The sequence below is a fragment of the Chamaea fasciata genome, unplaced genomic scaffold (genome assembly GCF_029207755.1).
Source record: "Chamaea fasciata isolate MVZ Bird 193981 ecotype frontalis unplaced genomic scaffold, bChaFas1.0.hap1 SCAF_26, whole genome shotgun sequence".
Classification (NCBI taxonomy): Eukaryota; Metazoa; Chordata; class Aves; order Passeriformes; family Sylviidae; genus Chamaea; species Chamaea fasciata.
This window is the reverse complement of record NW_027094111.1, coordinates 578,195-601,635: the sequence shown is the minus strand read 5'-3', so window position 1 is coordinate 601,635 and position 23,441 is coordinate 578,195. Positions and strand designations below refer to the sequence as shown.

The 23,441-nt window shown below is 55.7% G+C and overlaps 1 protein-coding gene across 2 annotated transcripts in view; it reads left to right on the top strand.

Annotated features, from left to right (window-relative positions):
- Positions 1 to 23,441, top strand: part of ARID1A (AT-rich interaction domain 1A) — a 53,867-nt gene that overhangs the window by 26,741 nt on the left and 3,685 nt on the right. The window contains exons 5-18 of one of the 2 annotated variants that reach the window (XM_066204678.1): positions 10,418 to 10,658; positions 10,953 to 11,042; positions 11,584 to 11,751; positions 12,452 to 12,767; positions 14,181 to 14,326; positions 14,412 to 14,521; positions 15,426 to 15,632; positions 16,110 to 16,317; positions 19,731 to 19,863; positions 20,150 to 20,322; positions 20,461 to 20,611; positions 20,733 to 20,864; positions 20,944 to 21,040; positions 22,428 to 23,292. In XM_066204678.1, coding sequence (XP_066060775.1) covers positions 10,418 to 10,658; positions 10,953 to 11,042; positions 11,584 to 11,751; positions 12,452 to 12,767; positions 14,181 to 14,326; positions 14,412 to 14,521; positions 15,426 to 15,632; positions 16,110 to 16,317; positions 19,731 to 19,863; positions 20,150 to 20,322; positions 20,461 to 20,611; positions 20,733 to 20,864; positions 20,944 to 21,040; positions 22,428 to 23,292 — 3,037 coding nt within the window. Of the gene's footprint in view, positions 1 to 10,417; positions 10,659 to 10,952; positions 11,043 to 11,583; positions 11,752 to 12,451; positions 12,768 to 14,180; positions 14,327 to 14,411; positions 14,522 to 15,422; positions 15,633 to 16,109; positions 16,318 to 19,730; positions 19,864 to 20,149; positions 20,323 to 20,460; positions 20,612 to 20,732; positions 20,865 to 20,943; positions 21,041 to 22,427; positions 23,293 to 23,441 lie in introns of both variants that reach the window. The other variant, XM_066204677.1, reaches the window with a different exon arrangement.

Genomic DNA, 23,441 nt, shown 5'->3' with positions numbered 1-23,441 from the left:
ATTTTGATCCGAAAAGTGTCCTATCACTGGCAGAAAGGATTTTAACCGACTGAAAATATTCCTGATGCATGCTTCATTCCTGGATGTGGGTTCTGGCCTTGGGTCTTTGCAGTGTGGATTTAAGAAAACTGGGTTTTGTTGGGTGGGGAGAGGAATGAGGCTGCAGAGCTTTGGCAGAAAAAGCTCGTCAGTGAACGTCCCCAGCAGTTGTGGGCTGGTTTTGGTTTGATTCTCTCCCTCAGTCCAGCAGTTACTGAGTTTGGACACTGGAGGTTGTCAGGAAGCACCACTTGGATTTTCCATTCTTCCCAAATGGCCATTTCAGCTGCTCTGGGAGGGCTTGTAGTGGAATAAAGTTGAGCTCTGTCAGCTGTGTCCCCTGACCTGGAAATAATCAATGCAACAGGCTGAAACGCAGCAAAAAACTGTCAGAGCTGCCTTGGAGGGAGGGAGGCAGCCTGTTTCCTTAAAATTTCCGTTTAAAACGAATAATTTTGACAACTTTTCCAGGGGGCAGGGAGAAAGACTCTTTTACAGTTGAATCTGCTGGTCACTTCAAACCTTTTTTTTTCCCCCCTCTCCTTTTTTCTCTTTCCATGTGGGACTTCCTGCTTCTGTTTGGTTTGTGTTTGGCCTTTTGAGCTTGTCCTATTGCCTGCCTTAGGAGAGGGATTAGCAGTGTGTGCATTTCAAAGCAGGGCGGCACAGTGGATATGCAGATGAAGGCACCAGCACCCCGAGGCCTCCCCCAGGAGCGCCTGGAGCGCTGGCAGTGCCGATCCTGCATTCCAGTTTGTGCCATCTGAAGGGTTTTATCCCAGGTTGTGCTGGCAGCAAAAGTTAAAAAAATGTATTTTTCCTTGTTCAGTGCTCCTCTGCCCAAGGTTTTCTTGGGCACCATTCCTGCATGGTTCACTGAGAAGGCTGTGCCCTTTTTTCCAAGTTTTTGTGGTTGATGTTTTGTTAACTGTGGAGAGCATCTCCAGAGCTGCTCCAGTGACACCTCTCCCAGCCGGCCGCGCCCCAGGGCTGCTCTGCTGTGTGTCCATGTGGCTCTTCTCTCTCCTCCAGCCCTTCCTGGGGTCTGCAGGGAGCTGATCCCACCCTGTGCAGGGGGAACCCCGCCCGGGGGGCTCCGCACTGAGCATCCCTGGGGAGCCGCTGCAGGAGCCGCTGCGCTCACGCCGGGCTCGTTTCCTGTTTCTATTCTGGTCCAGAGCAGCGCAGCTCAGCTCAGCTTCCTGCCTGCGCCTGCCTCGCATTCCCCAAAGCCCAGCCCTTCCCTGGGCTCCACGCTGGGCCTGCCCAGGGCTGTGGCTGCCCCGGGCCGGGTTTGGGGAGGCAGAGCAGGGCTGGAGCTGGGACAGGACACGGCTGCGGGGTGGGCACTGCTGGTCCGGGGCTGGGGTCAGTGCTGGTCCGGGACTGGGGTCAGTGCTGGTCCGGGACTGGGGTCAGTGCTGGTCCGGGACTGGGGTCAGTGCTGGTCTGGGACTGTGGGCAGTGCTGGTCCGGGACTGGGGTCAGTGCTGCACTGGGACTGTGGGCAGTGCTGGTCTGGGACTGGGGTCAGTGCTGCTCCGGGACTGTGGGCAGTGCTGGTCTGGGACTGTGGGCAGTGCTGGTCTGGGACTGTGGGCAGTGCTGGTCTGGGACTGTGGGCAGTGCTGGTCTGGGACTGGGGTCAGTGCTGGTCCGGGACTGGGGTCAGTGCTGGTCCGGGACTGGGGTCAGTGCTGGTCCGGGACTGGGGTCAGTGCTGCACTGGGACTGTGGGCAGTGCTGGTCTGGGACTGTGGGCAGTGCTGGTCTGGGACTGGGGTCAGTGCTGGTCTGGGACTGTGGGCAGTGCTGGTCTGGGACTGTGGGCAGTGCTGGTCTGGGACTGGGGTCAGTGCTGCTCCGGGACTGGGGTCAGTGCTGGTCTGGGACTGGGGTCAGTGCTGCTCCGGGACTGTGGGCAGTGCTGGTCTGGGACTGTGGGCAGTGCTGGTCTGGGACTGGGGTCAGTGCTGCTCCGGGACTGGGGTCAGTGCTGGTCTGGGACTGGGGTCAGTGCTGCTCCGGGACTGTGGGCAGTGCTGGTCTGGGACTGTGGGCAGTGCTGGTCTGGGACTGGGGTCAGTGCTGCTCCGGGACTGTGGGCAGTGCTGGTCTGGGACTGTGGGCAGTGCTGGTCTGGGACTGTGGTCATTGCTGGTCCGGGACTGGGGTCAGTGCTGGTCCGGGACTGTGGTCAGTGCTGGTCTGGGACTGTGGTCAGTGCTGGTCCGGGACTGTGGGCAGTGCTGGTCTGGGACTGGGGTCAGTGCTGGTCCGGGTCTGGGGTCAGTGCTGGTCCGGGACTGTGGGCAGTGCTGGTCCGGGACTGGGGTCAGTGCTGGTCCGGGTCTGGGGTCAGTGCTGGTCCGGGACTGTGGGCAGTGCTGGTCCGGGACTGTGGGCAGTGCTGGTCCGGGACTGTGGGCAGTGCTGGTCCGGGACTGTGGGCAGTGCTGGTCCGGGACTGGGGTCAGTGCTGGTCTGGGACTGGGGTCAGTGCCGGTCTGGGACTGGGGTCAGTGCTGGTCCGGGACTGTGGGCAGTGCTGGTCCGGGACTGTGGGCAGTGCTGGTCCGGGACTGGGGTCAGTGCTGGTCTGGGACTGGGGTCAGTGCTGGTCCGGGACTATGGGCAGTGCTGGTCTGGGATTGTGGGCAGTGCTGGTCCGGGACTGTGGGCCGTACTGGTCTGGGACTGGGGTCAGTGCTGGTCTGGGACTGTGGGCAGTGCTGGTCCGGGACTGTGGGCAGTGCTGGTCCGGGACTGTGGGCAGTGCTGGAACGGGACAGGGCCGAGCTCTGGGATCCCGGGCAGTGCTGGAACGGGACAGGGCCGAGCTCTGGGATCCCAGGCGGTGCCGGAACGGGACAGGGCCGAGCTCTGGGATCCCAGGCAGTGCTGGAGCACTGGGTGACCAGCACTGGTGGCCAGTCCTGCTCTGGGATGCCAGGCAGAGCTCCCTGCTCTCCCACACGTGTCTCTGTGGGGTGTGGAGCCGCTCCCATGCCCCTTCAGCCCCTGCTCACGAGCAGCTCGTGCTGCAGGCCAGGGAAATGAGGCTTTCACTTCCTTCTTGCTGCTGGCTTGGTGTCACTGGACTCCCTTTAAAGGGCGAAGGAGCCTCTCGTGAGTCTGACGTTGGACGTTTGATCCCCATCCTCTTCCCTTCTGTCCAGACTGAGCCCCACACTTGCAAATGCCTGAGACCTTAGAACTCTTCTTCTGTTCTAAAATCTTCCTCCTGCTTTTTTAGAATTTGATCCTGTCACTGTTAATTGTTTCAGATGCTGATGAGAATACTAAAAGCTGATTTACCTTAAAATCTAGAGTGTTGCCTGAACAGGGGGCTTTTAAATTTTATGATAATTTCAGCCTCTTGCCTTTGCTGCTTCCCTTTGCCCGCCCTGGCTGGGGTGGTTGGCGTGGTGGCACAGTCACATGCTGGGATGACTAAATGCTTTGGAGTCTCAGCGTGTGGAACATGAGCCTGGAAAGCGCCTTCCAGAGAAGCTGGGGAATGGGAATATCCGCGTGTCTGGCACTGGAAGGGGAACTTCCTGCCTCCTCCATGATTCTGTGTGAGCTGGGGTTTGTCCTCAGACTTGGATGAGGAGACGTGAAAACCTGTGGAGGGAAAACAAAAGCTCTCGGAATAAACAGGTCTGTCAGCCAAGGCATTTCCCTCCTGCACCTGCCTCTCCAAGGCCAACCTTTCCCACTGATGGCTTGGACATCCCTGCATCCCCACGGCTTCCAGAAATCCAGTGAGAGCATCCTCTGCTGCTGCCATGTTCTTCCTGTGCCCAGGATCCTCCTGCAGCTTCTTTTGGGGTCAGTATTGCGGCGGGAGCTGCAGGTGTCACCCTTTTGTGCTGGATGGACGGGACAGCTTCTGGGACAGCTGAAGTGACACTGCCCTGCGCGGAAGAATTTGGAATTTTCGTGCTGCCCTGGATGTTTGATGTTGTAGCAACGTTTGTGAAAAGCTGGGAGTACTTTTTACCAGCCGAGCAGCCTCCGAAGGGTTAAATGGGAACTCCTGCGTGGGGTTTTGCTGTTGCATCTCCCGGGCTCCTGCGCAAGGGCCCAGCACGTTCTGGGTGGGAATGCTGCCCTTCCACATGGCGGGTTCTCCCTCCAGCGACATCTTGTTCTGTGGATGAATCATGTTACTCCTTCTCTACTTCGTGCTGCAACCACAGCTCTGCATCTCTGCTCTCCAAAGACGGAGAAGATGAGATTTGTTCGTCTGCTCCACGCTCGGAGGGGGAGGGAAGCCCCCTCGCCCTCCCTTTTTCTTTTTTTAAATTTTTTTTTTATTTTTAATATATTTTACTTTATTTTATTTGGAGGGGGAAGAGAAGGAGGGGTGGCACAGGGTAGGAGCAGGAGATGTGATTAAAGCTCCTGCCGAGGAGATCTGTGGGAGTGGAGTATCGACCTCTGAAAAATCAATGGCTGCTGCGGTAGCAGCTCCGGCTGCTCCGCAAGGCTCCGGCGCAGGAACGTGGCACAGCCAGCAGCACTTCCCTCTGGCCTCCTCCCTGCTCCGTCCCCTGCCCGCTCTCTGCCACGGCTCGCCTACATCCACTGAGCTGGATTAGAGCAGCAGCTTCTTTTTTGCCATCAGAGTAAAATTCCTCGCGTGGCACCGAGCCCCTCCTCCTGCCAGCCTCCTCTCCTCTCCCTTCCCTGCAGTGCAGCTCCAGCCAGCAGCTTCTCCCAGTTTGTCTGAAGCCAGCCTGGAAGAATGAGCTCTGCAGCTTCTTTTTTGAGCAAGGAAACTGCACGAATCTCTCTGGCATGTTCCAGTCCCCATCTTAGGTTTGTAATTGTCAGTGCTGCTGCCTGAGAGGAGCTGAAGCTCCGTGGAAGGGAGGGAACATGGACTCTAGCAGAGGCTGAAGCCCTGCTGGTGTTACCTCACTGGTGCTGGGTTTGGTGGGCAGGTGTTTTCCCCTTGAAGTAGTGAACTCTAGCACTTCCTTCCTCCCTGTAAGGACTGCGGGGTGAGTGGCACGTGGGGACCCCCAGGTCCCTGTGGCACACTCACTTTGGTACCGGGATCTCGGTGTTTTTTCTCTTGCTGAGCTCTGTTCTAGTTGCTCTCATGTCATCCCTGCTCAGATCAGAGGTTGGGCTTGCAGGGACATCTCCAAGGGGTCAATCCCAGTGATTTCATTGCAGATAAATCCCTTTGTTCCTTCTGACTGGTGCTCTGGTCCCATTTTGAAGAAGAACGTCCCCTTAGTGTCTTATCCAGCCCATACCCACACCAGGAATGATCCTGAAGGTGCTTTTGGTGCTGGGGAGATGGACTCATGTTCCTCTCCACAATAACTGGTGGCAGAAGGGCAGAGCAAGGGCAACGATGGTCATCCCTGGCACAAGCTGTATGTTTTTGGGATAGGACAGGACTTGGGAAATCTCTGTTCTGACTCCAGATTTGTCAGCTTTGGAGACACTGGATGACAAATCTCTCTGGATGAAAAGTATCAGCTGGGTTTCCACTGGAGCTGAACTTGTTCCCAAGCTCCAGCTTTGATTTCTGCTGGGGGTCCCACCTGGAAGAGGCAGAGCAGGGAAGGCACTGGGGCTGCAGGGGCTCTCCGGACCCTTCTGTCACACCCGTGAAAACCTCGGGTTCCTTTGTGGGTGTGCTGTGAGTGGAGCAGGGGATGTCTCCAGGAGAGAGTGTTCTGTGGAGCACGAGAGGCAGGATTTGTCTGTGCTGCCAAAGGAGGAACGAGTCTATCCATGTCCCCAAAATAGCAGGGAGATCCTGCCAGTCAGCTGTGTGATTGTTGTGATAGAGAGGATTGAGGTATTTTGGGTGTGGAAATAAAGGGGAAGGAAAGGACAAGCTTGTGATTTTAAAATGTTGGTAGCTCTTGAGTAAGTGGAAAAGCAACTGCCCAGAAAAAAAGAGCTTGTAGTAGAAAGTGAGTATTTCAATTAGAAGGAAGGAAGAGGCTTTTTCCCTTTCAGAAAGAACTGGGGAATAAATTTAGCCATTGTTCTCTGGTCTTGCTTGTGAGCATCCTATGGAAACAGCTGGCCTTCCAGAATTTATAAGCTCCACCACCGGCTCGTGTCAGCCCGTAATTTCCTCGGGCGCTGTCGGGTGACCTGATGGTGCTGAGCTCATTCCCCGTCCCCCCACAACTCCCACGTGGAGGGGCCGAGGCTGGGGGGGGTCAGGGGAGGCTGCAGCCCCCGCTCAGGAATTCCATTTGCTTTCTGGTCAGTCTTCCTGCTCTTCCAGATCACTGGGACGGGCCTGAGCAGAGCCTTGAGTCCCTCTGCTCCTCTGGGATTTCGTTACCTTGATCTCAAGTATTTCTGCTCGTTTCATCTCTGTTTAACAAATGGGTTTATCAGATAGAGGGGTGGTGGTTCCTGCTGCCAGATAAAAGAATCCCGGCTGTTTCCAGCACAAAGCCCCCGGCTCGCTGCGCTGGTCCTGCCAGGACTTGCAGCCCTTTCCGCGCAGGGCTGAGCCCCCCACGCCCCTCGTGGGGCGGCAGGGCAGGCTCTGTGATCGCGGGCAGGGTTTTCTTGTGGCCTGACGAGGAGCTGCCGGGGCTGTGCGTCGGCAGCCCGAGCCCCGCGCTGGCACCGGCCCGGCGCGGGCATCCTCCGGCAGCTGGAGCCGCTCCCTGCCGGGGTCCCCGTGGGCTTCCGCGCTCAGGTCACAGCCCAAAATAACACTGGGCGCTATTTCAAGTGAAGAAACTCAGGCTTTGGGGCTGCAGCCAGCCTGGAGTGTGAGATTCTCTGTGAAATAGTTGGAATCCCTCCAGCGTTTTTGATCTGCATGGCAGATGAGCAATAAAATGCATAAAAAACACATTGGAAACACGTGAGGAAATTCTCCAGACCCTGACGTTTCCTTGAGTTGGCAGAGCTGCTGCTGCCGAGCCTCACCTCCTGTCTGGGCTCCCTGGCTGTGCTGGGGGAGAGCCCTTCTCCCGCTGCTGCCCTGCCTTCCCAGGTCTCCTTCTGGTGCTCCGTGGGAGGCAAATAAAACCTCCCAGGCCCTCTGCTCCTGGGCTTGGTCCAGAACCCCCCTGACAGCAGCAGGTCTCCATTATTTCCATCGGGTTTTATTGTTTTTAAAGGCTTCCCTGCTACGGCTGAGCCCCGAAAACAGGCTGTAGGGAGATGCAGGGATTTCCTTTTCCCCTGGGTTGGGGGTATCAGAGCTGGAGGTGTCATTCAGGTTTAATGAACCCGTGGTGCCCTGGTGCTTGACATCTGAGAACCAGCTCCTCACTGATGAGCTGCTGGGGCTCACACATTCCAGTCCACGTTTTCTCCTTCCCCTTGCAGGAGTTTCCCTTCTGAGCAGCTCCGTCCTGCTGAATAACACACTCAGAAAATGCTGCTGTGCTGGCAGAACCCTTCTTTGCTGGGAAATGACTTTATTGTTGGAATTCATAAAACTTACATATCTTTGGAGGTGAAAGTCACTTCAGGAGTTACTTGATTTTCACGGTCCTGCTTCAACCCATGTCCCAACAGCCGGGAAAGGGGGATGTGTAATTCACTTTGAACTCATTCAAACTGGTCATGTGGGAGCCTGATAGACAGCTGGAGCTCTGCTGCTGCTCTGGGGTCGCTCACGGCTTGTCAGCAATGCAGAGGGGCCCTGCTCACAGGGCTGCAGCCACCCAGGACCCACCTGCTTCATTCAAATGGGATGGTTTTGGATCACTTGAGTCCTAAAGCAGTAGTACGCAGGCAAGGTCAAAGACATGAGCTCTGGAGAATGTTACCTACGTCTCAGGAGTTAATTTTCAAACCGACTTTAACGTTCCTTCACTTTATGTCTGGCAGATCTTTTTGTGTCTGGCATGACCAAGCCTTGCCCTGCTGGGCTGCCCAGGCCATGAGCAGTGACCTCCACACATGCCCAGGTCCCTCCACCCAAAACCTTCTCTCTTGCCTCTCGGAGAAGCACTTTACCCCCAGATAAAGGGAGGAAACTCACATTTCACCTGGCATGCTTGCTCTGTATCTGTTCTTCAATGCCTCTGTTTGTCTCAGGGACACATTTTTAATGTGGTTTTTCTTTCCTTGAGCCTAAAAGCCCCTGATCTCTGCAGCCCTCTGCTCTCTGGGTTTAACTGCCCTAAAATCCCCACCACCAAGAGCTTAAGTGGTGCAGAATTTCAGAGCTGGGAATGGGTTTGGCCTCCAACTTCATTTTGGTGGCGAGGGGAAGTGTTTGGGTGCACTTGGTGATTCAAACCGAAACCACCTTCGTGTGTTGAAGGGACATGCCAGCCTTGCCATCCAGTTGTAGGCTGGACTGAACTGGTTTCTGACATCCTGATCCCTTCAGGTGCTCTGGGGGGAATCTCTTGGCGTGTCTTCTGTCAGTGGCTGCAGTTGGGTGCAGTGAGTCTCAGCGAGAGGAGTGTTTTGCTCTTGATTGTTTGTGTTGGTTGATGCTTTTTAATGCAAAATGTTGGAAATAATGTCTCTTTACTCCCACTTCAGATGGTTTCCGCAGTAGGAATGTGGGATTTGTCAAAGTTGTCCAGGGAAAAACACCCAAATAGCTGCATAAAGGAGCAATGCTTTTGATGTTACAATAGGAAAGTAGTGAAAATTGAAAGAGATCTCAGACACTATTTTTAGGCTTTTTCTGCAGCTTTTTTGCTTTCATTGAAATAAAACAAAGCTTTTTCCTTTTTTTTTTTCCCTCAGGAAGATAACACTTGAGCAGTAAGCAAATACACCTCAGAGACTGTGGTGCAGGAAATGAGCTCTCCAACAGGAGCAGTAATGGAAGGGGAGGGAGGACGCTCTGCACTAAATCATCCCCCCAAGTGTCTGGGCCCTGCAGCTCCAATGTAACACTTGCCAGCGTTTGTTAGAAGCATTTTGTTCAAATTCCATTAAAACAGAGCAAATTGCTGTGCTGTAGCAGCTGAAGGTGGTGCTGAGGCCCAGCTCTGCCTCTGTCCCTCTGAATGTCCCTGTCCCACGGGGTGATGAGGTGTCACCCATGCTGGCCTTTGTCCCTCCAGAATTCCTCTTCTCCACGTCCTGGGAGTGCTGGCAGAGCCTTTCCACGTCCCCTGGCAGGCAGGTGTTGGGTCTGAGGGCTCCTGCTCCCCACGGCTGAGGGGTTGCAGTGTCTGGTGTTGTGCACTGCCAGAGCTGGGAAAACATTCCCTGAGCTGCTGCTGAACCAGGAATTGTGTCGTCAGTGTAAATGAAACCAGGGTGTCCAGGTGATTGATCAGCTGGCTTGGCCTTTCTCTGTGGGGTTTAAATGAGGTTGGCTCTGCTTGTGCTGTTCAGCTGAATTCTGTGCAGGGAAAATGACCTGGGATTCCCTCAGGGCTCACCCAGAACCCCTCTGATCCAGAGCTGATTGCTCTGGAAGACTCAGGAAGGGTAAGTGAAGTCCTGGTAAGCTTTGGCCTCCGCTTCTTCACCTGCCGTGATCCTTTGAACCTCTGGCAGAGATTTTATCTAATCCCTGGAAGAGTTACAGCTTCCCAGCTTTCTGTTCAAATAGGCTGCCACTTCCTCTGGCTGCTCCTGACTCATTCACTGCAGGCCAAGCCTGAACAGCTGATGCACCTTGTTATCAACCAGGCAGCACAACTGGGCATGTTGGGTCTGCACATCAGCTCCTTGGAATTATCCCCATTTGTTCACACTTGCCAGCTGGTTTTTGCTGCTGTTGTTTTGCTGCTGTGGCAATTGGAGGTTTCAGCTCTCCCAGGCTTTTTGTGCTTTTCTTCTCCAAGGTGAATTCATGCAGGAGGAAGGGTGTTTTCTAGCCTTGCCTTCGAGAAAAGCTAAACTTTACGGGTTGATGCAGTAACTGCTAATTTTTGCTGTCTTTGAAGAAAGGGAAGTGGGAACCCTGAAGAGCATTTTATGGTTTTCTTTTAAATCTCTGTTTAGTTTGTTTTTATCCATCTCAAATGAGTAGTTTCCCAGCTCATAGGAGGTTTATGAATTAATTATGGTGAGGCAGGAGTTTTCTGTCTTTCAGAGGCTGAGCCACGTTTCCCTTCCAAGCCACGATCACATGGACTGTCTCCTGTGTTTGCAGTTTGACGTGTGCTGTTGATGCATTCTTTAACTTCCCACCTCTAAACTGAATTAAAAGGAGCAAATAGGAGAATTAGCCGGTTGTTTGGGCCAGCAGCAAACCAGCTCAGGAGCTCCTGGGTTCACACTGGCAGCAGGATAAGACACGTCTGGCAGCAGCCTTTGGTCCCAGCAGTGACCAGAGTTCCCTGACTCCTGTGTGCAGCATGCCCAGGGACAGATGCTCTTCCTGAGTGGGGTGTGAGAGAGCAGCGCCGTGGCTCTGTGGTTTCTGATGTGTTTCTGTGCCCTGCAGGACCTGTCTGGTTCCATAGATGACCTGCCCATGGGGACCGAAGGAGCGCTGAGCCCTGGAGTAAGCACATCAGGGATTTCCAGCAGCCAAGGAGAGCAGAGTAACCCAGCTCAGTCTCCTTTCTCGCCACATACCTCTCCTCACCTGCCAGGCATCAGAGGACCCTCCCCCTCCCCAGTTGGATCTCCAGCCAGCGTTGCTCAGTCCCGCTCCGGTCCCCTCTCCCCTGCTGCAGTCCCAGGTAAGCTCCCGCCTCTGCTGGGGCTGAGCCGCGGTGCCCAGCGGGGAGGAGCTGGCCCGTGTCAGCACCGCGGGGTCACTGAGGTCCCCCGAGCTCTTGGTTCGTGTGACAGGGCTGGGTGGGGTGCTGCAGAGCCAGCGGTGCCGGGGCACCGGCCCGAGGTCACCGCTGGCTGTCGTTCCTCCTGGCCGCGGCCAGCACCCCTTGCCCTGGGCTTGTTGGGGGTCGTGGGCTGCGCCCGTGCTGCTGTGTGGAGAGCAGGTGCTGATGATCCGTGTCCTTCCCGTGGCGCAGGCAATCAGATGCCGCCCCGCCCGCCCAGCGGCCAGTCGGACGCGATCCTGCACCCCGCCATGAACCAGTCGAGCATCGCGCAGGACCGAGGTGGGTCGCGCCTCTGCCCGGGGACGGGGCGCTGAGCAGCTGCCCCAGGATTACGGGCTGAAGCTGCTGGTGCCTGTTGGGCCTCTAAATGTTCCATCCAAACTCGTGCTTTGGCTTCTGAGATGTTTTCTCTGGCTTCTTCACTTGCTTTCTTTAAGCTTCATAGCAAGGGGTGCTCACATCAATGCTGTGTGCCTTTCCCCTTTGAGAGAGTAAGATTTTGGGGGGAAAAATGGAGGTATAGAGTTGTCAGTATGAGAAAACAAACAAGTGCACAAAAACTAAGAGCAAGAAGCCCCGAGGATTTGCAGAGCTGTACTGGCTTCTGCTGTGACACCAAAGAGGTTTTGTTGTTGTTGTTTTTTTTTTTCTGGCTAAAACAGGAAATTGGATCTGTTATCTGCTCAGATAACACTGGCTCCTTAATGCAACCACTAAAATGTGTGGAGGCTGTCGCTGGAAGGATTCTGCCAGGGCTGGGGCTGTTGCCTGGCACACGTGGATGCTTTGCACTAACGATTTTCTCCCTCCTGGTGTGCAGGGTACATGCAGAGGAACCCCCAGATGCCCCAGTACAGCTCCCCCCAGCCTGGCTCAGCCTTATCCCCCCGGCAGTCCTCGGGAGCACAGATGCACGCCGGCATGGGGCCCTACCAGCAGAACTCCATGGGGAGCTACGGACCCCAGGGCGGGCAGTACGGACCTCAAGGTGGGAACGGAGCCTGCAAAGGCCTCTCTCTGTCCTCATGGCTTGTTGGGGCCACAGGTTGCCCAGGGAAGCTGAGGCTGCCCCGTCTCTGGAAGCGTTCAAGGCCGGGTTGGAGCAGGCTGGGATAGTGGAAGGTGTCCCTGCTCGTGGGGTGATCTTCAAGGTCCCTTCCAAGCCCCATTCCACGATTTCATGATAAATGTTGTGATTTGTCCCCTCTTAATCTGTGGGTGATACCAACCAGAGCTTTGCTCCTGTTGGGATTGATGGAGGATGTTGCTTTCAGGGATAGCTGCACTTGTAAAACTAGGATTCTTCCTCCTTGTTTAGGACTAAGCAGGTTGTGCATCCCATGTGATTGTGACAAAGGGATGGCTCTCTTCGGAAGGGAAGATGGTGCAGTGCTGCCTGTTCTGGGAAGGGTTAATGTGGGATTTTCCATCCTGTCCTGGACCACTTAGCTCTCTGTGCCGGGTTGAGGTTTGGGAGAGTTTCAGGCAGCTTCTGAATCGATGTTGTTACTTGGCTGTGTCAAAACACATTTTACGTGGCTTATATCCAAGTACTTTGACTTTGTGTTGAGGTGTGAACACTCCCCCTCATCTCCGTTAGCGATCTTTAAATATTTGCCGATAGAAGGTTTTTTATGGTGATTCATAAACCGGAGGGGTTGACTGATGCCGTGTGTGTCTCTCCCCAGGAGGTTACCCCAGGCAGCCAAACTACAACGCCATGTCCAACGCCAACTACCCCAGCCCGGGCATGGCGGGCAGCATGGCGCCCATGGGGGCGGGCGGCCAGATGCACGGGCAGAGCGGCGTGCCCCCGTACAGCGGGCTGCCCCCGGGCAGGATGGGCCACGCCGCCATGGGCAGCCGGCCCTACGGCCCCAACATGGCCAACATGCCCCCCCAGGTGGGCAGCGGGATGTGCCCCCCGCCCGCCGGCATGAACCGCAAGGCGCAGGAGGCGGCCGCCGCCGCCATGCACGCCGCCGCCAACTCCATCCAGAACAGGTACGGGCCGGCCTGGCGGGGACGTGGGTGCCACGTGGGTCACACAGCCCGGTGCCACGCGGCCTGGCGTCACTGCCACACAGCACACTGCCACGTGGCTCACAGGGCCCGGTGTCACACTGCCACACAGCCCGGTGCCACACAGCTCAGTGCCGTGGGGCTCTGGAGTCACACACACCGGACGGAACGCTCAGAGGGCTTCTGGGGAGGGTTGGGCTTTCAGAGAGGTTTGGTCCTTTGTGGAGGTTTGGTTCTCAACTGAAGTGTTAAAAAGGAGGGTAAAGGCTGCAGAGCAGCTGGGGCTGCCCCTGGAGGTGCCCAAGGCCGGGCTGGACGGGGCTTGGAGCAGCCTGGGACAGTGGGAGGTGTCCCTGCCCATGGCAGGGGTAGAACAGGGGATGATCTTTAGGGTCTGTCCAGCCCAAACCATTCCAGTACTCTATACATGATTTATGGCAGACTTAGGGCATTGTTAATATTCACAGGTGAAATTTAACTCTGAGATCCTTCCGTTATTTTTGCATTTTGCCTTCTGGTCTTCTCTGTTCCCTGGGTGACTTGGAGACGCTGCCCCTAAACCCAGCAGCCACCCAGCTGTGTGTGTGCTCTAAGGCATCGCTTGTCCGATGTGAGGAGCTTCTTCCTTTTAGGGCCTTGATGAGCAGCTGTGGGAAAGGAGCTGGAATTCAACTCTGATCTTTGCACTGTTTTCTGGGGTTGTTTTTTCCTTTATTGCCCATTTCAGAGTAGGTGTGTGTGGCCTACCAGAATGCCATGGGAGCCATGAACCTGCTCCTCAATTGCGCTCCCCCAGAACTGGTGGATATATTTGTTGTCTGACTGGACACTGCTCTTTATCCTCACCTGAGGGCTGCTCCTGAAAGCTCCTGCTTTTACCTGTGGCTGCCAGGGGTCAAGTTGCCAAGCCCCAGTGAAGGCACCCAAGCCTGTCCCTTTGAGGAAGGAGTCTGAGCCACAGTTGTGTGGGAGGTTTGCAGTAAATGGGAAACAACACTTCCGACCCAGGACATTCCATGATTCTAGATCCTGTATTCTCACTTCGCTGCCCAGGGCTGCAGAGTCTGCAGGTTAAAGGCAGTTTAACAAGTGGAATGAGGCTCAGTTTGTGGATGTAGGAGAACAAGATGAAGGGTGAAAATGTTCAGAGCTCAAGTCCCACTTTCCAAAGGGTTTGCGTCCCCTTTTCTCTTGGGAACGTGACTTGGGCTCTGGCTGCTGAGCTTTAGGGGAGCACCTGATCTTTGTTCTTCTCTTGGAAAAATGGTTTGGGGCAAGTCACTTCTCCTTGTCCTTTTTAGGTTTCTTTTAGCAAAGCTGCTTCCTCAGAAGGCAATACCCTACTGCTTAATAACATGTGTGGAGTAAGTGTTTGTTTCTTCTTTCCTCCTCTAGGCCTCCTGGTTATCCCAACATGAATCAGGGGGGAATGATGGGCACTGGACCTCCTTATGGGCAGGGAATTAACAGCATGGCTGGCATGATAAACCCCCAGGGCCCACCCTACCCCATGGGGGGGAACATGGCCAACAACTCTGCAGGTAAGCCAGAGCTTTAGGATTTCATTGCGCTGACTTCATTGCACTGGAAGGAAAATGAGTCTTAAAGATTCCTTCACCTTCCCAGGGATGGCAGCAAGCCCTGAAATGATGGGACTCGGGGACGTCAAATTAACACCTGCAACTAAAATGAACAACAAGGCAGATGGGACGCCCAAAGCAGAATCCAAGTCAAAGGTAAAATGTTCTGGGTTTTGTTTTTATTGACTCCCATCCTCTTCAGCATCCAGGGAAATAACGCCATGTGTTGTATGTTCACTTGGAGTGAACAGTGTGAGAAATGGAGGGGAGCGTTTCCCAGTCCTGTGGGAGTCGTGGATTTCACCTGGAAAACAAATTCAGTATTAGGAATTATTACCTGCCACAGTGAAACTGCCAAAAGCAGCGTAAACAAACCTGAGTTTGTTGGTGGAGTGGGCCTGCAGCAAGGCAGCTCTCAGCTGGGACGTGGTAACTAAAGTGTTGCAGTTGTTTCACAAACAAACCTCTTACTAATCCTGTATTAAAGCCAGAAGAGGGAGGCAGACAAGTTCTTCAGGGACTGTTTTTCTTTGCATTGCTGCTACCAGTTTCAAAAGAACCACCAAAAAAGCAGTTTCTGAGCCCCTGGTCTCTTCCTTTGCTACCTGAAGGAAAACAAATGCTCAGCAGGTTTGATCCCTGTGCCAGCAGCAGGAAGATCCAGGAGATCTCTCACTTCTGCTCCTGTGCTCTGGCATCTGCCTCTCTTGTTTATGGCAAAAGAGGACTTGAATGCTCTTGGCCACGAATCGGGGCTGCTCTGTCCTGGTCTGTGCTGTGGAAGGATCATCTCATGTGCCATGAGCACACTCAGTTTTGGCTCTAGGGTTCACCTGGAACATCATCAGGTTTGAGGAACACCTCTAGTTTGGGAGCTCATTTTTAAGTAGGGATTTGGAATGCCAAAGCCATCTCTGCCTCTGCTCCAGGTGGTGAAAGACACAGGAACACGCTCAGGGACAGCATCAGGAGACTGGGGGGAGCCAGGATGGCCAGGATGCCTCCGGGGCTGTGGAGGAGCTGCTGCTCAGTCCTGATCTCTCTTTCCTTCTCCTAGAAGTCCAGTTCCTCTACTACAACCAACGAGAAGATCACCAAGCTGTATGAGCTGGGCGGGGAGCCCGAGAGGAAGCTGTGGGTGGATCGTTACCTGGCCTTCACTGAGGAGAAGGCCATGGGCATGACCAACCTGCCTGCCGTGGGCAGGAAGCCCCTGGACCTGTACAGGCTCTACATCTCTGTCAAGGAGATCGGGGGATTGACTCAGGTCAGTGACCCCAGCCAGGGGACAGAGCTGCCCACTGCACAAAAAATCAGCTTTGTGGCCAGATGTGAGCCATGAATTTCCATCTAGCCGCGTTTTATCTCTGTTTTATTTCTGTAAATAAAAGCCAGCGCCCTTTAAGTGAGCCAGATGTCTGCTCTCCCTTTGTCTGGGTGAGAACAGCCTGTGGCCAGATCCAATTCAAGCCCTTTTTCCCCGCTTTGTCCAGTGCAAAGATTGGTGACACTGTCTTTGTCTTTGCATCTGGCTGTCAGCTGACCTCGTGACTAATTTGATTTGCAATCTGTCCCTGTAAATCTGAAAAGTTTTCTGGGGGTGAAGAAGGGAGTTCAGTAGTTTCGGGGTTGCTCTGCTACGCCCTCACTGCATCCTTTGTGTGAGCTGAGGAAGGTGGATTCCTCATCTTGGAGGAGGTACAGCTGGGGTTTGGGGTTCAGAGCCTGCTGTTTGGTTGTGCAGGTCAACAAGAACAAGAAGTGGCGTGAGCTGGCCACCAACCTGAACGTGGGCACGTCGAGCAGCGCGGCCAGCTCGCTGAAGAAGCAGTACATCCAGTGTCTGTACGCCTTCGAGTGCAAGATCGAGAGGGGAGAGGACCCCCCTCCCGACATCTTCGCTGCTGCTGATTCCAAGAAGTCCCAGACCAAGATTCAGCCCCCATCTCCAGGTGAGGCCAGAGCCTGGTTTGAGGTGTGCAGGGGATGTGTGAGCAGGAGGGTCTCTGGCACTGTGCTCTGGGTCCATACTGCCACAGCAGCCCCACCTGTCCTCTGGCTGTGTGGAATAAAAATGCTCTGGTAACGTGGGAGTGGATGAGACTGGGAGGGAGTTGAGCCTCCTGGCATAGTTCAGTTTTGGGTGTCAGCTCTGGATTAAGCTTGAGAAAAAAGAAAACAAAAATACACACACATGAACATCCCTCTGCTTGCTGCTGCATCTCTGGTGCCTGGTGAGAATGTGGTGGAGAGAGAGCTCTGGATTTCCCTGCAAGGTGATTCCAGCAGCAACCCTTGTGGTGTTTGGGAGCCCACTGCAAGAGCCGTGCTGCTTTGGACTGTGCCAGTGGTACCTGGTGGGAGGAAAGGCTGGAGTTCCTCAGGAGTTCCTGCTCCCAGCCCTCAGCACGAGCCAGGGAGGACTTTGTGAGGCTCTGTGCTCTGAGCAGGGGAGGCCCACGACAAGCTGAGTGCTTTAGGAATCAGCCCTTTAAAAGGAACCTCCACTGTTGTTTCAGACTCGATGGGGTGCTCCTGTTTTAGAATATTTAAGCATAATGCTCAATTCAGATTTGTTAAACAAAAAAAGAAAAGACATCCAGGCCAGCCATGCACGTTGCACTCTCTAGTCTTTGGAAAGTCTGATCCTTTCTGTCTCATTTGCATTAAGTTCATTGCTTGAATTGCTGCTGACTTTGCCAACTCTTCTTGAAGCTTGAGTTTTCCAGTTTGTCTTATAACTAAAAAACTTCAGATGCTTTTTCTGGTCAGGAGCCTACTCATGTAGGTGAAATAAAAACTTGGTCTGCTTTGAAGTTCCTCTAATGTTTGCAAAAAAAAACCCAAAAAGGCATTTTTGGAAACCTGGCACCATCTTTGCCTGGCTCCTGAGGAGTGGAATAATGAACCTCTTCTGACTGCAGTGCAGTTGTGTCCCAGCCCTGCTGAACCCCTCAGTGACAGGGGCTTGTCCCAGTGCTCTCTTGGGCACCACATTTCTCTCTCCTTTGGTTTGTAAAGAACTAAATCATATCTTGTCACTGGTCAGGAAACCTGCCCCAGTGGAGCTTCAGCCTTGGTGTGTTCTGCAAGATGAAGTCACTTTTGTGCCATTAGACTAAACCTCTGTCCAAAGCGGTGTCTGAGTTCTGCTCGAGCTAGACCACAAATCCAGCCCCACTTTCTTTCCAAAACCTCTTTCTTGCCCCCCCAAGGCAGTGCAGCAAAGATGTTGAGAGCATTTGGGCTTTCTTTGGAGAGCAGTGAGACTTCCAGGAAGCCACTTTAGGCTCGTTGTAGCTCTAGGTGTGTGTCAGAGTGGATTAGGTGCTGCGTCGGTTTTTGTTTTGTTTCAGCTCACGTGGTGTTTGTGCAGGGCCTGGCTCTGCCTTCTGGGCTGAGCTCCTGCTTCAGCTCATCAGCAGAAGGAATTTGCAGGGCTCTTAACCCAAACTCTGCAAGCTTGGGTCCTGCTATGAGAGGACTCTGCTGCATTTCCAATTCAGACCCGTCTCTCAACTCGCCTTGCTCCAGACTCCCACAGCTGGGAATGTGCAGAGGCAGCGCTGAAGCCTGGCTGGTGGCTCTGATCCTTTCTGCTGAATCACTCAGCGTGTCCCTGCTCCTCTTTCACTTTCCTTTTCCTCCTCTCAGGCCCTGGGGGTGCAGGACAGGACAGAAGTTGCTCTGTCAGCCCAGCTCCAGGCTGAGGAGCCCCGGGGGAATGTGGAGTCCTGTGGATGCTGCTGTTGCAGGGCTGTGTCCTGCAGGCCCCCAGGGAATTGCCTGGATCAGAATAAGTTCCCTGTCTGGAAACCCGTGCACAGCAGGAGGACATTCTGAAGCCATTCCATCACTTGCTGGAGGGCTCTGCTGCCCCACAGATGAGGTTTGCCCTCCTTGCAGGCCTCACAACCTGTTGGCATTGGCTTGCTCTTCACTGCAGCCCGTTCTGCCAGATTACCTCCTGCAGAACGTTGGTGAGGATTGCGCTGTGCCGTTCTCCACCGGCCGCTTCCTGAGGCTGCAGGGGCGGAACTCGTGGTGCCAGAGCTCTCCCCTGCAGTGTCCATCGCACCCCGCAGCACCCAGGAGTGCTCCCAGAGATCCTGGCTGCAGGCAACTGGGAATTCCCTCATGGGCACTGGGAGTTTCCTGAAAGCCCTGAAGGTTCCCTCTGGCAGAGTCCCCGGGGAGGAACCTTGGGTTTGAATTCGCGGAGCGTGGAGCTGGCCCCGCTCCAGCTCCTGTGAGTTTGTGAGTGGGAGGGACGGCGGGAGGTGGGGACAAACAGCAAATGGCAGCGGCACGGCGAATGTCTCGGAGCCTCTTCTGCCCTGCCAGCAGCACCACACTGAATTCCTGGGGGAAGCAGCGGGGCTGGGCTGCCAGGGAGGGGCTGTGAATGAAACTCCCCGGAGCTGCTGCCCTTCCTCCTCCCGGAGGGAGTCGCAGAGCCAGGGACAGGGTGCCAGGAAGGTGGGGTGTAAACAAACATGCCCTGGACGTGACCTCGGAGGATTTTAATGAATAGCTGAAATGACTCATCAACCAGCAGGCCTGAAGCTGAGGGATATCGGGTGCTGGGGACGGGAACTAATGGAAACATTAATTAAGAGTTCAGCTCTTGCCAGCTGCGAGGAGCGGCTGAACCTGAGCTGATGCTGTCACGGCGATCCCGGGCCAGGGGAGAGCTGCTGGAGCTCCAGCACAGCTGGATTACACACGGGGCTTTGGTCAAAGCTCACTGGAGCAGAAAGGAGGCTGGGACTTGCAGGGAACCTGCTGGACGAGTTTTGTCCTCCAGTGAAAGATCCGGCATCTCCGGCATTCCCTGTTCCAGGAATCCTTGGGAGTGGTGCTTCACTGCTCAATTCACTGCTCTGGAAGGGCAGAGCAGACAGAGGAGTCACTTGGTGGCCTCAGCTGAAGTTTCCATCACTGGGGAGATCCTGAGGCTCCCAGGACAGGGTTCAAACCCCCGCCCCTCCTGGCTGGGGGGATGTGAAGGTGACAGGCACGTCAGTGGTTGTCCCTTGGCAGGAAGCCCCGTGTTCCTGCCACGTGGTGCACTCCAGAGCATCAGTTATCCCCTGACAGGATAACTCGGGAAGCACCACACAGGGCCACGGTGTGGAAAAGGGAACGGGGTTAAGGTGAGCAGAGATACAACCTCTCAGCTTTAGCGTCTTCTGGGGAGCCTGGCCCAGCCTGTCCTTGAACTGTTGAGCTCCTCGTGCTGTTTTGGCCATATTTCATCTGTCTCTTCCTCAAAGAACTCACTTCTCAAGGCTGATGTGCCGGGAGGTTCAGGGTTGCATCTGTAGGGTGCAAAGCTGCTCACCCCACGTTCCTGCTCTTGCAGCGGGTTCAGGCTCCATGCAGGGCCCCCAGACACCTCAGTCCACCAGCAGCTCCATGGCAGAAGGAGGAGACTTGAAGCCACCGACTCCAGCGTCGACGCCGCACAGTCAGATGCCCCCTTTGCCAGGCATCAGGTATGGAAGCGCTGCTGGGGCTGGGGTCCCCTCTGGGTCATTGCTGCAGATGTTGGGGCCTGTTTTGGTGGGACTCCATTGCTTTGCTCCTTCCTTCATGGCTGACAGCAACATTGTGCGTGAATATTCCTAAACTTCGGGGTTGGGTCTGAGGACAGCGTTGTGGAAGGGCAGTTCCTCTTGACTCTGTGGCCTTGGAGGGGATGGCAACACCTGAGAGGAGGAGTGTCCTGAGGACCATCGTGGACCCCTGTAACGTGGTCTTTGTGGGTTTTTTTTGGAACAGGAGTAACTCCGTGGGCCTTCAGGATGCCTTTGCAGATGGCAGCGATCCTGCGTTCCCGAAACGGAACTCCATGACTCCAAACCCAGGGTACCAGCCCAGCATGAATACCTCTGACATGATGGGTCGCATGTCTTACGAGACAAATAAAGATCCTTACAGCAGTATGAGGAAAGGTGAGGGATCCTCTCCTCCCGGAGCCCTCAGCCCTGTGCTGCAGGACACCCCCTGCTCGCCCTTCCTCCCCAGAGCCTCAGAGGTCCTTTCCCGAGGCAGGGGTGGGTGTGCTGAGTGGTTCTCTCTCTCTGTTGCAGCTCCAGGAAGCGATCCCTTCATGTCCTCAGGGCAGGGCCCCAACAGTGGCATGGGTGACCCTTACAACCGCGCCGCGGGGCCGGGCATGGGCAGCATGGCCATGGGGCAGCGGCAGCACTACTCCTACGGAGCGCCCTACGACAGAGTCAGGTGGGTCCTGCGCCGCCCTGGGCACGCGCTCGCGCCAGGCCCCGTGCGCCCGTGCCGAGCGCTCGCCCCGCGCACCGAGGGTGCTGAGTGCACGTGGGGTTTTCTCTCTGTGTCCCCGCAGGACGGAGCCCGGGCTGGGCCCCGAGGGCGGCCTGGGGAGCGGCACCGCCCAGCCCAGCATCCTGCCCTCCACGCCCGAGGCGGGCATGTACTCGCCCAGCCGCTACCCCCAGCAGCAGCAGCAGCAGCAAAGGTCTGTGCCGGGGGCTGCCGGCCCCACCCCGGGCTCCCAGCCTGGCGCGGTGACACTGACACGTCTCTTTCCTCTCCAGACATGATTCCTATGGCAATCAATTCTCCACTCAAGGCACATCCTCGGGCAGCCCCTTCCCCAGCCAGCAAACCACCATGTATCAGCAGCAGCAGCAGGTGGGTGAGCCCAGACATCCTGACTGGCCCAACTGAGAGTCTTACCTGTGCTGTTGGTGAAGAGGGGAGGAGGAAAATCCTCTCTGGGCTGTGCATTTGCTTTATAAACGTGAAGGTTTAGGAACCTCACCAAAGGATCACACAGTGAAGGCTTGGGTGAAGGGAGCTTAAAGCCCACCCCGTGCCACCCCCTGCCAGGGGCAGGGACACCTTCCCAGGGGGCTCCAAGCCCTGCCCAGCCCATCAGGTTTGTCTCAGGACAGTTTGAATGAACGTGTATCCCTTTCCATAATCCTGACATACGACTTGCTCCTTGTATCCGTGCCAGGACCCATAATGTTTTCCTGATAATTTTAAGTCCTATGGTTTAGGAGAGTATAGAGAGGGCACTCACTGAGCTGTGCTAAGAATAATTCCAACTGCTCTGCAGTTTGGCTCTGCAACCAGAGCCACGGGGCTCGGAGCCAAGAGTTCGAGTTACTCTGGAACTTGTCATCTTTGAAGCCCTAGAGCTCCATCTGAAGCCAGTTGTGACCGTGGAGTGTCTGAATAGCCTCCACAGCAGCTACAGCTCGGGCCTTGGAGGCAGGAGAGAGCCCGGATTTTAATTTGGTCTCAGCAATTGGCTGTTTTCTCCCTTTGCACTTAAAAGAATTAGGGGTGAAAAGCCTTCTTGCTCCTTTCAGCAGCGTGTTTTGAAATCCACAGGAAAGGAAGATGCAGGAAGTACAACTGTTTTTAATGCATTTTGTCTGATACTTCAGCAGAAACCTGGGAAGTGTGAGAGAAATAAGGTCTGATAAAATTCCTGGGTGTGGAAGGAAGCAAGTGCCAGTGTCTGGTCTGGTTTGTGGTGAATGCAGAGTAGAGCTGAGCCTTTTCTGCAGGAAAGCCCTTTCTGTGGGCAGACTCCTGCCCCTCAGGCATCCTTGTGGGATCCACAGGGAAGCTCCCCAGGCAGCCACAAGGAATTGGCCTTGGCTTGTGAAATGGAACAACTGGTCCAACTTTCACTTCGGATACGGCCAACAGGGAGACAGAGCCTCTCCCAGGCCGTGCCATGGGGCAGATCCTCCGGCTCTGGGGACCGTGCCCGGAGGTTTGGCTTGTTTGTTTCATGGAATCACTGAGGCTGGAAAAGACCTCTGGGATTAATGAGTCCCACGTGTGACCGGTCACCGCCTCGTCACCCAGGGCAAAACACCGAGCTCAGGCGTTCCTTGGAGCGCTCCAGGGATGGTGATTCCCCTGCCCAGGGGCGGTGATTCCCCTGCCCAGGGATGGTCATTCCCTGTGCAGCCCCTTCCAGTGCTTCAAAACCCTTCCAGGCGAAGCGATCCCCAATTCCCTCTCACCTGACCGCGCCCGCGCCTCTCTGTCCCCGCAGAACTACAAGCGGCCGATGGACGGCAGCTACGGCCTCCCCGCCAAGCGGCACGAGGGCGAGCTCTACAACGTTCCCTACAGCTCGGGGCAGGGGCAGGGGCAGCAGCAGCTGCCCCCGGCGCAGCCGCAGCAGCCCAGCCAGCAGCCGCCGGCGCAGCCCTCGCCGCAGCAGGACCTGTACAACCAGTACGGCAGCACCTACCCCGCCGAGCGCCGCGCCGGCCAGAGCCAGTTCCCCTTCCAGTTCGGCAGGGACAGGGTCTCGGCCGCCCCCGGCTCCGGCGCCCAGCAGAACATCCCCCCGCAGATGATGGGGGGCCCCATCCAGCCGGCCCCCGAGGGGCCCCAGCAAGGGGCCCTGTGGCAGGGCAGGAACGAGCTGGGCTACGGCAGTTACCCCAACCGGCAGAGCTCGGGCGCGGCGCCCCAGGGCCCCGCCTACCACGGGGTCACTCGAACGGATGAAATCCTGCATTCAGACCAGAGGGTCAACCACGAGGGACCATGGCCTTCCCACGGGAACCGGCAACCTCCCTACGGCCCCTCCGCCCCCGTGCCCCCCATGACCAGGCCCCCCCAGTCCAACTACCAGACCCCCCCCAGCATGCAGAATCACATTCCTCAGGTATCCAGCCCAGCACCTCTGCCCAGACCTCTGGAGAACCGCACTTCTCCCAGTAAATCCCCGTTCCTGCACTCGGGGATGAAGATGCAGAAGGCGGGGCCGCCCGTGCCTGCCTCGCACATCACACCAGCAGCTGTGCAGCCCCCCATGATCCGGAGGGACATCACCTTCCCGCCGGGCTCCGTGGAAGCCACGCAACCTGTGCTGAAGCAGAGGAGGCGGCTGACGGCGAAAGATATCGGTAAGGGGAAACCCCTGCCTTCCTCATGGAGCCTTCCCAGGGATTGCTGCTGCCTTTGGCCCTTTGGCGCAGTCCTGCCAAGCGCAGGGGCTCTGCTGGCTTTGAAACAAAAAAAAAGGCATTTTTGCAGGTTAATTGTGTTCCGAGCC